The sequence below is a fragment of the Zingiber officinale genome, chromosome 8B, assembly GCF_018446385.1.
Source record: "Zingiber officinale cultivar Zhangliang chromosome 8B, Zo_v1.1, whole genome shotgun sequence".
Taxonomy (NCBI): Eukaryota; Viridiplantae; Streptophyta; class Magnoliopsida; order Zingiberales; family Zingiberaceae; genus Zingiber; species Zingiber officinale.
In genome coordinates this window covers 40711594-40726836 of record NC_056001.1, presented here as the reverse complement: position 1 = coordinate 40726836, position 15243 = coordinate 40711594, and the positions used below count along the sequence as shown (strand labels likewise).

Sequence of the window (15243 nt, the reverse complement as noted above, 5' to 3'; positions counted from 1 at the left end):
TCACTCCGATCTCTTAATATATTTTTATTTATTTCTCTAATCTCTTACTAACTTCTGAATTTTCTGTAATCTTTATTGGCTATTGTCATTATTGATATTCTCTTTTTTTTTTAAAAAAAAATATTTTAAATGGAATTAGTTATAAAAGTTATCAAGTACTTTATTGATTTTAATAAATTTATTACATGTTCTCAAGAATGCTCTTATCATACGCTCCAATATAATTATAATTTTTTAACACCCGATTCGCGCCGGATAATTTTTAATTGTCTGTTTTAATTTAAATTATAATTTTAATGGGAATATGAATTTAGGAAAGGATCATAGTCAATTGTGTCCATCGCAATATTTTTATAGGGGTAAACTGTATGATAAATTTATAAATATAGGGTTATCTGATGTTAAAAAGTTATAATTATTAAATTTGATACCGAAAGTAATTTAATATTATAGAAAATGTTATATAGCGGATTTGTGACTCATTTGCCGCCGTTAGCATAAACTGGGATACCTTCTGCCCACTAAAAAATAATAAAAAAATAATTTTAAAAATAAAATCCTCGTAACAATACAATTCTCATAAATCCAAAATTATAAGCCCAAAATAGGCCCAATTGTTATTATTATTATTACTGGGCCCAATGTGGATCTTTGGGCTAAACTCTAACTTGGTCGCCAGCTTCCTTATCAGTGAATTAGGGTTTGCGATTAGACAGCCAAGAGAAAGTAGGAGCGGGAGAGCGAATCGTCGGCTGATCGGGAAGGCTAGAGAAGCAGCAGCAACCATGAGGCCTATTTTGATGAAAGGGCATGAGCGGCCACTGACGTTTCTGAGGTACAACCGGGAGGGAGACCTACTCTTCTCCTGCGCCAAGGACCACACACCTAACGTCTGGTTTGCCGACAACGGTGAGAGGCTCGGCACCTACCGTGGCCACAATGGCGCCGTCTGGTGCTGCGATGTCTCCCGTGAGTCCTTCCCGCTTTGCCCGTTTTTAATATTGTTTTTTTTTTTGGTTGGGATTGGTTATTTGATGGAAAGTATTTCGCTTGACTCAATCTGGGGGTAAAAGATAAGTTTTTTTTTTTCCAAATGGGGCATTATTATTTTCTAGTCTTGTTGGGTTGTGGAGTTGATCTTCTTTTTGCGATGCTTCTAGGGGATTCCATGCGGTTAATCACGGCCAGTGCTGATCAGACTGTGAAGCTTTGGAATGTGCAGAATGGAACTCAGCTTTATTCGTTTAATTTTGATTCTCCAGCTAAATCGGTGGATTTCTCTGTTGGTGACAAACTTGCTGTAATTACCACTGATCCATTCATGGGTTTGCCATCCGCCATTCAAGTGAAGCAAATTGCCAGAGATTCAAGTGATCGTAAGGATTGTCTAAGAATGAACATATTTACTTCAATTTCCGTATGCTTGGAACATACCTGCTTTTTTCCATACCTTAACTGCACTCCTAAGTTTTCCTATATCTCATGTTCGGTCGACCTTGAAATAATCTACAGTGATGCAGACGATAATTGTTGAACAGCCAATAGATGATAGAATTCTGTCCTAAAAGATGGAAGGAAGATTGTGACTCAGTATTACTTCATAAGTTTGCCTCTAATAAAGTTATATATCATATTGTGTCTCTCTTTGAAGCTTATTCTTCATGAATTAGCATAATAGGATGTGTACCAATGTTTAGTTAAATGCCATTATCAACTTTGGTTAACTGTATTGCAAATTAATGACCTCAATATGGCAGGATGGTTCAAAACCTCACACTCTTCACCTTTTTACACTCATATCTTGATGATGATCATTTAATTAATTTCAAATTGTTTCTTTATGCAGAAATCAGTGATTCAGTCCTTACAATCAAGGGACCTGTGGGGCGCATCAACAGGGCTGTTTGGGGACCACTAAACAAGACTATCATTAGTGCAGGTGAAGATACAGTAATCCGTGTGTGGGATACTGAGGTGGGTGCCTTCATTTCTGTAGGTTTTTTTTTTGATGTCATCTGATATCATTCTTGTTGTTTACTTAAGTGATTTTGTTCAATCTCATATGCAAGTCTACATTTATCTTGGAGTAACTCATGTAATGATTAACATTTTCATTTTCACGGAATACTGTCTCGAATTAATTGGGAAACCAGAAGCTGTGGAAATTGAATATGACAAAGCATAAAAACTATAGCATGTGGAAATTTATTTTAAAAAATGTTGGAAAATCATGCTGGTATAGTACGGGTATGATCTTTTGTATCACATTAGTTTCTCTACAATGGAATTCTTGTTCTTCCACTTTGTAAATTGTGCTGTTTGGTGGTTCTTTGTTGAACTAGTATGGATTGTTTCTCTGTTACCATTTGCTATAGTTCCTGTTCAATTGTTGTATCAGACATCTTAAATCACATTTGACTTTTTCTGTGATGATATTTCATCATGGTTGTTATATTTTGATGGAGTTTTTTTTAATCCCTGATAAGGTGTAATAACTAAATATGGATGTCTAACTATTAGTGTTGACTCAACTTATCCAAAATAATCAAGGAAGTCACTGGTTTCTAAGTTTCAAGGAATAGCAGAAAGAAAGATAAAACATGTAAATACCATATAGTTATTTAATGTAGATGTCTGATATGCAAACATTTTAGGACATCTTACTGCTTAGGTTATGGTATTATACTTTTCATTGGGTAGCTTGGATGTATATTGTATGTGTATTTTACAGACTGGCCAGCTGTTGAAGGAATCTGACAAAGAAACTGGTCATCAAAAAACAATTACCTCACTGTCAAAATCTGCAGATGGTTCCCATTTCCTAACAGGTTCCTCAGATAAGTCTGCTAAGGTAATAGCCAATTTCATTAATGTTTTTATAATCTATTTCAGGTTTTGTTATCTATCTCCACTTATTTTGTTTTGTGGTTTCTTTGAATTAGCTTTGGGATATGAGAACTTTAACACTTATCAAGACTTATGTGACAGAACGTCCAGTAAATGCTTGTGCTATATCTCCACTGCTTGATCATGTAAGTGACCTATCAAAATTTTTCCATACTTTCTGTTTGTTTTCCCTCTGCAAGATTGCCTGAAAATTTATAGTTCTCTTTCCATGCAAGATCTATTCCTAAATTTTCTTTTTGTAAATTGATTTATTTTATATTGTATTCTTTGTCTAAAAAAAAGTTATTTCTATTGGGTTCCACTCTCAGCATTTTCTGTGAAGGTACTTTTTACTTCTCTTTTTAGTAACAGTAGATTTTTCTCCTTCAAAAGGATGTTATACTATAGCTACGACCTTTTGTTTTGGGATAACGTTGTAGTTTTCTTTTGATTTTTACATTGATGAAGTCGTACTATAACTATGACCTTTTGTTTGGGGATGATGATGTAGCTTTCATTTATTTTTTACACTCACGAAGAATTGTGTCTTTTTTATCAGACTTTTGGCTAAGTTTATAACATTTGGCATATGGATGTGGTCCTACTCCAAACTACTTGCATTTTACAATTTACATATATGCATAGAAATCTCTTAATTCTAACTTCATAGAGTGTTAGTTATATCTCTATCTTTTCCACCTAGATGTTGTCCAATGAGTGGTTGTAATTTGTAACTTAAGTGCACAGCTAACAATTTATGGAATATGCAATATTTTGTACCTTGAGTGTAAAATTTTTGCAACAGTTCATTAATATGTATGTCGTCTCATGACATTGGAGCATTGATGCATTTTGTGTATTTTATTGTCCGATGGTTGGAAAGTAAGCTTTATATAGAGAGGGGCATAATTGGCTACAGTATTCAACTTCATGTTTTTTTTTCCCCAATTTAGGATGTAACTTTATGATTGCAAATAGAAATTTTATGTTGGAAGTGAATTATTGGTGTCAAGATACAAATGTTTGTACACATATATATTTTCTGTCTACCACAGTCAATCTGATTTGAAACACTTTTATATGTTCTCAGGTGTATAATTTATCTTGATTTTAGCTTCCTCTGTTTTTCTTGGTAGGTGGTTATTGGGGGAGGCCAAGAAGCAGTACATGTCACTACCACTGACCGACGTGCAGGAAAATTTGAGGCCAAATTCTTTCACAAGGTATACTACTCATCTTTAGGAATTCTATAGAATTATTATTAAAATTGCCTTTTGTTTTATTTAAGTTGTGCCAATTATTTATGCTTCCTTTTTTTTTGTTCTAATAGATTCTTCAAGAAGAAATTGGTGGTGTAAAAGGACATTTTGGTCCAATAAATGCTCTGGCTTTCAACCCTGACGGGAGAAGGTTTGAATTCCTGCTCATCTTTAATGGAATAATCAATTCTCATTAGCCGGCTGTTTGATCTACAAAATTAGTATCTAATCAAAATCTAATTTTTCCACTGAAGTTTAAGTTGATTTCTCAATTTTTTGGCCTTTCTGCAATTATCCTAGTCTGTGGGATTCTTATAATTGTTTGAGTATCAATGTCCAGAAATTATAGATAGATAATGGTGAAATACTTTATCATATTTTGTTTTATTCACGAAATAGTCTAAACATTTGATTGTTGATGTACTGCTGATGAAATTGCTGCTGGTGGTTTTTGTTGAGAGTGTTGTGTTTGCCATTCTTTTGTTGGCATCTACATGATCTTAGATTTCCCAAGCTTGAAGATGAAAGATAGTGGGTTTATGTGTTATTAGCGGATGAAGAAAATGAATAATCTTTCACTAATTACAAGACTTGCATATTGTATTGCTGTTCTCTTTTTCTTTTCCCCTTTGATTGGCACCTTTGATTATTTACGCTATGGTTATAACATTCTGGTGATTCATTGGGATCAAGATGCACATCAATCTTCATCTAATTCGGCATTTAGAGATGGACCTGCGCATTGGATAACCAAAGCACAAATGATTTTGTTCATTTTTTTCATTGAAAGTGATTAGGAAAAGTGATGGTTTGTATTATAGTTAGATTGCAGCAGTGCTCCTTGACAAAAACTAAGAATAAAACAAGGTGTCCTTTTTTCACCCATTCTAGTGATGGAAAAGTGGTAGTAACCCATATTGTTAACAGATTTCGTTATCATTGTTTCCTTGGTCGATTGTTTTCCATATATTTTCACTCATCAGGTTGCTTGTTTTTGGACCATTTCTTGTAGTTTTTCAAGTGGAGGCGAAGATGGTTACGTGAGACTCCATCATTTTGACTCAGATTACTTCAACATCAGGATGTGAATATGTAACCCGAGGTACCTTCATGCCATCCCCTCCATAATTTTGTTGTAACGTCTAAAGTTATCAGCAGGGTTGCATAAACCCATGTCCCTTGCCTTGCAACCTAGGTGTTACTGAGGCTGTTTCTGAGTGGGATTCCCGAACGATCTGGGAAGAGTTATTGTTCATTCTGCGACTGGCTTTCAAGCAACATGTGATGTAACTCGGAGAGGATAGCTCTTATTTTTCTGTCGTTGATATGTTATATTCTTGATTGATAACTAAACATTTTGATGCCGAGTTTTCACTCTTAATCCAAACCATGCAAGAAGCATGTATCCAATCATGGTTCTGAATTATGGTTCCACAATCTAGCATTTCATCACTTTTGATACTTCAAGGCGAATGTTAAGGTGAGACTTCCTTTCATGGAATATGGCATGATTCTTTCTTGTTTGAAAGTTAAATGTGAAGTATCAAAATCTGCTCGTCTTTATTTTAAATGAGGTGTGCAATTGAAATCCCGTCTTTTTACGATCGATGCTTTAAATGTTTACTTTAATTATTAAAATAGTGCTGAAATAGACAGTAGTTATCTTATCTTGTCAGAATACGTTTAACTGTTCTCGTTTTAGAAAGAAAAATATAATTCATTTGTATATGCAAGTAACATTTTTAAATTTTTTTTCTTCAAGTGAACATAAATTGTATTTTGAATTTATTTGGTATGAAGGAGAAAATTTTTTACTTTTAAGATTAGTCAGGTAAAGTTTGGATATAATTTTTCTATCGGTTAAATGACTACCTACTGAGTTCTCAATTGTCAATCCATCACTACCAACCTTCAATGAGTTGCAAAATAAACTAAGTTTGTTTCAACTAAATATGAACTACACTTTCATTAAGATAATAAGAACGCACCGCCCACCAAAACATAATTTATAATGGTTCAAATCTAATACTGAGAGGAGTAATAAGAGGAGCACAGTTTGAAGATCCTAAAGGTCGATTTTTAAGTGAACATAGATTGTATTTTGAATTTATTTGGAATGAAGGAGAAAATTTTTACTTTTAAAAATAGTCGGGTAAAGTTTGGATATAATTTTTCTATCGATTAATTAACTACCTACTAATTTCTCAATTGTCAATCCATCACTACCAACCTTCAATGAGTTGCAAAATAAACTAAGTTTGTTTCAACTAAATATTTAGTCTTATTTTAATGCATTCAAGTCTATGTAAGCCTTGATTTAAATATGGAACTACACTTTCATTAAGATAATAAGAACGCACCGCCCACCAAAACATAATTTATAATGGTTCAAATCTAAGTTTGCTTTATAAAATTAATAAATAAAAATAAAAAAGTTGTGCCGTCCCTAAATTGCTTTATAACTGCCAACAAAAATAACCTCCATTTTAATAATAATAATAATAATAATAAAACAGATAGAAAAATCAAGTCCAATTAGTGATGCAATGTGATCAGAGCCGTGTTAGTTTAATATATTTTAATTTGTTAAATAATTGTTCTAAAATATCAGCTTAATTCCTCAATAATGGTACCTGATTATGCTACAATCACCAACTCTTGCCAAACTGTGTGTTCATCTTTTTGTCATGTTAAATTGAAAACTTGTTAAATTTACCTAATTTGAGAAAAAAAATCATATCAAATTAATGATGCAAGATGTTTAGTGCCTTGCTAGTTTAATATTATGTTAATTTGCTAAATTATTGTCCTAAAGTATTGCTATAATTGTTTAATAATGGTAAGTGATGATTCGACTATAAACACTAAATCTTCTGACTCTTACAACGCCAAGAGGCCAAGGAATGTGGCCATCTCTTGGTCACTATGAAGGTTTTGCGTCTCTCCCATTAAGTGCATTTATCATCATTTTTTTTTATAAAGTTAAAAATTTGAATAAATTATGAGAAGTCAACCATAGGTGATTAGCATAGTGTTTAACTAATTGCACTTGCAATTGAAGTTGACTCATGGTGTGGATTCTCCTCCATATAGACCTAATTTGTTAAATAAAATAAATGTTTATTTCAATTTTCAAGTGTAATTTTTTTAATAATAATTATTATTTTAATTGATACAAGGTATCTAGTTAATCGATTAATCTTAAAGGTAATTGACTTAGGACTCACAAATATTTTTTATTAATCATTAAGATAAATCAAAAAATACTCATGAAAATTCATTCACATAATCAATATTCTTAGATCTATTTCTCATTGGGAGAAAAATTCCTAAGTAAACCTTCACGTCACATCTTAATGTAACTAACTAATTTTAGGGATGTAGTCAAATTTAATATTAGTATTTTAATTAAATAATTGGATAGCAGGTTAACTTATGATATATTTTAGATGTATCATGTTTGTGTTACTAGGTCATATATGGATAAAATATTGTCGATGTACTTTGTGTTTACTTGAAAAAACTACAAAGGGACTCCTTGTCCATGAGATTTTATTTTTTTCTCGATCGAATCTAATATTAGATATTAGCCTTTTTTAGAAAGTATAGGACCGTCCTGTAAAAATTATTAAGATGATGACTCCATTGCATGAGGCAAAATTTTTTGGACCACTTTTTATGATTCAAGGGATGTGTCATTCGTATTTACGGTCGGATCGTAGTCGCGATCTGACTGTAAATTATTGCGATCCTTTCCTGCGTTCACCGTCCCCATCATGTTATAATTTTTGTTCGGAGCGAACGACCGGAGGTCGCCCAGAGGATACCCCCGCTCGGTGCCCAATAACTTGACTACCTATTCACCACCGGAGGCTTTCGAGCGGCCTCCGGCCACCCGCTCCAAACAAAAACTATAATCTGGTGGGGACGGTGAACCCAAGAAGGGATTGCAACAATTTTCGGCCGGATCACGACCACGATTTGACTGTAAATACGAGTGACACATCCCCTGAATCACAAAAAAATAGTCCAAGAGATCTGTGCTCCCATTACATTAATTACGAAATGATTAAGAAATAATAAACTAACCCTAAATTTGGCTAGGATCTCCCACCCAATATTTTCTCAGGCAAGAAAAGAACAAATGCATGCTGATAATGGAATTATTCCTGGAAAGCACATTGAGCAGCATCTCATTCTCTTCCTCTCGCACCCGGCCCTGCACCGTTCCCTGCATCCGAATCCGACGGCGAGATCTGAGCAAGTATATATTTGCCACAGCGCATGCAGGTGATCTGTCGAGAGGGAAGAAGAATTGAACCCACCCACGAACAATAAAAGGAAGTAAGTAATGGGTGATGAGGAAGTGTGAGGTTGCGGATGGTTTGAAGATGGAATCTGATTCCTGCAGCTCGTGGCAGTGAATCGAAATCTCGAATTTAGTCACTGAACAATGAATTCAAGAGTTTTGGGGTTTGGGGTTTAGGATTTAGTCATTGAGTGTTGTTGAATTTATGAGTTTCGGATTTGAGGTTTAGAATTTAGGGTTTGAGATTTGGGGTTTGCATTCAGGGTTTAGGGGTTACTTTGACGGCGGTACTTGCTGGAGTTAGATGGGGTCGCCGGTGAACTGGCTGGCAAAGTGTGCCCTGTTAGAGATTTCATCACCGTCGAGACACGTGTGACCACCTCTAAATTGGCACGTACGTAGTGGAAAGCACTGTGATTAAATTAATTAACAAAAGTCAAAGGGAAGGTACATTGGTGGGTAGTTTAAAGTAGAGAGCATTGATTACTGCCCCCAATTAATTTAATTGAGTAGATCAACATATTAAAATAAAAACAAACATAATTATGCATCTTCTGCGTGTACGGTGCCGCAAAATGTAATCTGATATGCATGGACCATTTTTTTTTAAATGTGGCATACTACAGTTTGTTTATTTCCAGTGCGAGGACTATCTTAAAATGCGGAGTGGGGAGCCATGAATCATTAGCACTGTTAGATTTATTCTGATACCCGATCGTTCATTTTTAAAATTAAAATGAATTGATTTACATATACCATTAAAAAGATAACATAATTAAGCCACCTAAAGAAGTATAAATTTTTTTCAGTTGACGTTAAATATGTTAGGACATTCCGATGAGTTAGAGAAGGGTTATAATTAATTCTAATTGCTTCTTCAATAATGTTACAGTGCAAAATACTTCAAGTAATATTAATATTCAAATTTATTTAGTATCCATCTCAACGAGTTAACTAATCAAAGAATCCACACAGAGCACCTTCTCTAATATAAAAATACTCATTCTTGTAAATACTCCGGAGATGAAGAAATATCGTACAAGCTCATAGACAAGAAATACAATGCAAATAAAAAGAAAATACACAATACAAATAAAAACCTTGCTTGCTTTCTTGTAGCTTGTAAACGTCTCTTGATCGATTGGAAAATACAATAACACTTGTCTTCCAAAGCTCAAGGATCGACGGTGAATAGAAGAGTAGAAAAGTTGTGTTTGAATTTTTGTCAACGCCTTTATATCCCACAGATTAAGGATCTCAATCAATTGATCTTACCCTCAATTGATTGCCATGTCAGATCCGAATACATACAACAATCCAAACCTCGTAATAGCTCTTTACCTCGTCATTTAATTGATTAACCATTTGATTATGGGCTTTCTTAATCAATCACTGAATTGATTACGAAGCCCACTGTTCGCTTGCGAACTTCTCCCAATAGATTACCCAATCAATCACGCTCTCATGAGGAAGCTACTGTGCTTCACGAAAAACTTCTCTTGATCGATCAACTGATCAATCAAGAAGCTATTGTTTGTCGCGAAGAAACACACCCACTTGATCGATTGGTGCAGATCTTGATCGATTAACCAATTGATCCAGTCATCTTTTGTTTTGTGAACTTCTTCCCCCAATCGATTACCAAATCGATTGAGTTTGACCTTGATCAATTACTCAATTGATTCGGGCTCTTTCTGCTTCGCGAAGATAGACTCCCAATCGATCTACTGATCAATTAGATTTGGCACAATCGATTACTTAATCGATCACCCAACCCTAACTCACTTAACTCGAGTCTAGGGTTCTCTTGCCCAACCTTCGACCGACTGTGACTTGTTAAGACTTCACCAGCAAATGTTCGATCAACCTTTTGACCCACTTGGACTTTGTCAACTTTTCGTTGGGCTTCCGATCACCAAGTACGATTCTCCTTGGTCCACTTGAATTTTTCTCCTGCCTAACCATAATTAGGATTTTACCTTGCCAACGTGCGGTCCCCCTTAATCCACTTAGACTTCCTTTTGTCTAACGGCAGCTAGGACTTTCCTTTGCGAACGTGCGATCCTCCTTGATCCACTTGGACTTTGTTTGTCTAACCGCAATTAGGACTTTCCTTGCCAACGTGTGGTCCTTCTTGACCCACTTGGACTTTCCTTGCCAATGTGCGGTCCTCCTTAACTCACTTGGAAACTTTAGCTTAGATCCATTAAGCTTAGTCAAACTGGTCAACCTTGACCTAAGGAACGATTGCACCAATAATCTACCAAAAATCCTCCTCTTTTTAATGTTTGACAATATGTTTAAGTTAGGCTAACCCATATTAGCTCAACTTCAACTTCATCCCATGCTAGAAGCATGAATTTGGATTTTTAACTTAAACCCTACATTTTTTTCCTCTTTGACATACATCAAAAACTCTTTTCCTTAAGAGTCAATTTTGTTAAAGGAATGCAATGAAAGTCACATACCTTTTATTGTATCCTATGCTCACTCTCGAGCATATATCGCATACTTAACCTTGAGCCTATATCATATGCTCACCTTAGAGCACCCATACATCTACAATGAAGATTTCCAGTCTTCCATTATTTCCAATGCTCATTCTTGAGCACTCACAACAATGAAGGTTATCAACCTTCCATTGTTTCAATGCCCCCCAAAATATTAAATCATGTCTTTTAAGGAGAAACTCCCTCTCAAAACATGTCTCAAACTTTTATCATTGCACTAACAATGACATGGAGTTTCTAAACCTTTAGAAAACCTAAAATTTAAAATTTTGAGATTCAAAATTCTACTTTGAAACTAAATCTCCTCCTAAACTCTAAGTTAGTCTTTTTAACCATTCCGTTCTTGTTTTCATCAAAAAAAAAACTTCCCTTAAATACTTATAAATGCATTTCAGAGGGTTAAGGATAATTAACTCAACTAAACATGTCTTAATAGACTAAAATCAGACCATTTAATCTAAAATTAGCTTTCCTAATCAATTAGTTTTAGCTACCAATCGATTACAACCTCTCTAAATCAATTGAAGTTGAGATTTAATTGATTACAACCACCTTAATCGATCAGTAGATCAATTCAGGGGGTGCTTAATTGATCACTTGATAGATTCCGTGAGCCTCTATGCTGGCGGAAATGACCTTTAATCTATTGACCAATCGATTCATGCCTGGGTGAATCAATTGCTTGATCAATTGACATTTTTAAATTTTTCTGATTTCATTTTCAGACCGAAATTCAGAAATCCCTAATTAATTCTATGATTTTCCAAAAATCATGAAATTTTATGTACACATTATTTATGTCATATACTATTAGAGAAAAATAGTTTTATACAAAATAACCCCTATTTTCAAATATTGACACAAAATTAGAAACCATTGAAAACTTTAATGTTTCACTCCACTTTATGTCTAACTAATCAATAATGGCTTTTATCAAAAGATAGACTTCACCAAGATTTTCTAAAGTGATTTTGAAATGATTTTTAAAATATAATTTTCAACCATATTCCTCGAGTTAAATGCACATAACTTGTACATTACCTTTCCCAATGATTGGACTTCTCATAATCTATTGTTAAGATGAAACTTAAACTCAAAAAGATATATTAAATCAACACCTTGAGTTTTATTCATCCTCCTAATATCTCACCTGTATCTAGTGTGTCTCAAAACCACATACAAGTCAAGCCCATGGTTCTTGTGAGATGTATATAGGTTTTCCTTAAAACTAAGAGATCATACATATCTAATTAGACACTTAAATTTTGATCATCCAACCTAGGATGCCAATTGATACCAATGTTATTAATTACAAGGGATTTTAAAATAATACATGAAAATGATTATGACATATATCAAATGCATATTTTTCTAAAAGAAAAACTATCATGAATAATGATGTATCTATGACATTACATATGACATTTTTCATAAACATATATAAATACTAAATATGATGTCATGACATATGATAGAGATATAATCATGGTAATTTTAGCATAAAAGAAATACCTAAATTATCTAAGTATCATTAACTAATCACTAAATTTAAAAATAAGCTTTAGTTGCCCTATCTCCTAAAGAAATTGTCAAAATCCTAACTTGACATTTCTTTGACTTCTAACCTAATTGTGTCAATTTAATTAGGTATAAATCTTCAAATTTTTACATATTTTACTCTTCTAAATAGTAAACATTAATCCTTCATTTTCAAAGTGTAGTGATACCTTGAAAATGTCCCAAAGTATCAATTTCACCAAGGTTGAGTTAATTACCCTTCCAATTAGAGTTGACTCTCTAAACCCATCTAGAGTATAGAGAACACACTCTTATGAACTCAAAATCTATTGATACTTCTTGGGTGCTCTAGATACTCATTAGGAAAAACTTCTCTTAATACCTTCCTAATGACCTTCCTAGATTTCTTAGAAGCCATGGTCACACTAGACTCCTCATGATCAACTTAGGGATAACTTTCCTTGTGATCATCTAATGACTTTCTTAGGCTTCTTAGAAGCCTTAATCACACTAGTCTTTTTAAGGTTACTTTTAGGGATAACTTCCCTTGTTACCTTGACTTAACTCCTAAATCTAAGGTTAGTTCCATAGCACATTCTCTTTATCTTTTGGTTTGTAACCCAAACCTCTCTTGTCATTGATTGACTGTTGCCTATCTATCCCTAGATCTTATTTATTTGACCCCTTAAAGATATTTTTCATTCTTTTAAGGGTCTTTTCCAATTTATCAAGTCTTAACCTCAAGACTTGATTTTCTCGCCTTAAATCCTTAAATTTAGATTTTTCTTGATTTCTTTGGACATTTTTATTTTTAGGTATATATTTAAAATCCTTAGAATTTAGTTTTTTCTTGATTTCTTTGGACATTTTTATTTTTAGGTATATATTTAAAATCCTTAGAATTCTTGCCCAAATTGTATCCAAATTGTTACATACCTTTCTAACCATAGATATCAGGTAGTCTTAGCATGAAATAATTTATAATTAACCCTAAGTTTTTCATTTTTTTTTTATTTTTATGATAAATAATATTAAAATGATAAAATTTAGATTTAGCATGCTCTTTATCATGACACAAAGAAATACCATTAATTAATGGTACCTTAATGTTATTCTTGGAAACTCCTCTTCGACTTGAGCTTCCTCCTTTCTTCTTAGTCTGATCTCTTCCCCTTGGACATTGGTTCTAGTAATGTCCCTTTTAATTGTAAGAAAAACACACAATGTGTTCCTTATTTTACGTACCATGGAGCCAACTTACTTTGGCTTCCCCTTGCCCTTGAGTGTCACTTAATCCTTCATTTTGGTCAACTTTGGACACTTGCTCTTGTAGTATCTACTTTCTCTACACTCAAATAAAATAATATGATTTTTATTTTTACAAATTAAAATTGTTATACCTTCTTTGTTTGTAGGAGTGACATATGATCCTTCTTCATTTGACTTGAAAGTAGATGCTTCTTCTTGCTTCGGTGTCAAAGATTGACACTCCCCCTCAATCCTTGAGGTGAATACCTCTATAATATCCGCCTTGGATGTTGAGCATCTCTCAACTTCCGAATCCTCATGTATATGATACAAAGAGTTTCCCTCTTTGTATTTTGATTCACTTTGCCCCAAGGTTAGATCTTCATGAAGTTTTGCCAATTTGCTCTAAAGTTCCTTGGTGTCTTAAAATTCTCCAACTTTGCACAATATGGTGCTTGGTAATAGATTACCTAATAATTTGATTACTTTGTCATTTGGTTTGCACCTCTTGATTTGTTCCTCGTTCCATTTCTTCTTCTCGAGGAGCTTTCTCTTTAAATATCTTAGGGCATAAAACCCCTCCATTAGAGCAAACCATTGCTCTATCTCCATCATGAGAAAATTTTCAATCTTTGATTTTCAAAGGTTAAAACTTCCAATGTCAAATGGTGGAGGTGCTCAGATATCGTATCCGAATCCATCTGTAAACTCCATCTTTGAACTTGAGCTCTTTGACGATGAATCTTTGATTTTGAAATTAGGTCTTTAAGCTTCAATGTCTTCTTCTTCCTCTAGCTCGTTGCTCTCTCGGTGATTAGTCAAATGAAGAGCGACTTTGCTCTGATACCATTTGTTAGGACACTCAAGCGAGCTAGAGGGGGGTGATTAGCTCCAATCGCTTTTTCAATGATGAGTTACAACAGAAAACACTTGAAGCAATGCTAATATTTGAATTTACTTGGTATCCACCTCAATGAGATGACCAATCCAAGGATCCACACGGAGTATACTCTCTACTATGAAAATACTCTTTCTCGCATAACTCCGGAGGTGGAGAGACCTTATACAAGCTCACAAATAAGAAATACAATGCAAACAAGAAGAAAAATACACAATATAAATGAAAACCTTACTTGCTTTCTTGTAACTTGTAAACGCCTCTTGATCGGTTGAAAAGTGCAATACCACTTGTCTTCCAAAGATCAAGGATTGGCGATGAAGAGAAGAGCAGAAAAGTTACGTTTGAATCTTCATCGACGCCTTTATATCCCATGGATTAGGGCTCATAATTGATTGACGTTACCCCCAATCGATTGTCACGTCAGATCCGAATTCATCCAGTCATCCAAACTTCGTAACGACTTTTTTCTTAGTCACTTTATAGATTAATCAATTTATTACAGGCTTTTTTAATTGATCACCCAATCGATTACGAAGCCCACTGTTCGTTTGCGAGCTTCTCCCAATCAATTACCCAATTGATCAAGCTCTCATGAGGAACTAATGCGCTTTG

The 15243-nt window shown here is 34.1% G+C and overlaps 1 protein-coding gene across 1 annotated transcript; it reads left to right on the top strand.

Annotated features, from left to right (window-relative positions):
* The first annotated feature begins 691 nt into the window (after nt 1-691).
* On the top strand, nt 692-5558 carry LOC122015502 (eukaryotic translation initiation factor 3 subunit I-like). Its single transcript, XM_042572420.1, has 9 exons — nt 692-969; nt 1161-1376; nt 1847-1974; nt 2732-2851; nt 2943-3032; nt 4023-4109; nt 4217-4296; nt 5158-5247; nt 5341-5558. Exons 1-8 carry the CDS (start codon nt 786-788, stop codon nt 5231-5233), a joined length of 981 nt encoding a protein of 326 aa, XP_042428354.1. The 5' UTR covers nt 692-785; the 3' UTR covers nt 5234-5247; nt 5341-5558.
* Nucleotides 5559-15243: the final 9685 nt, after the last annotated feature.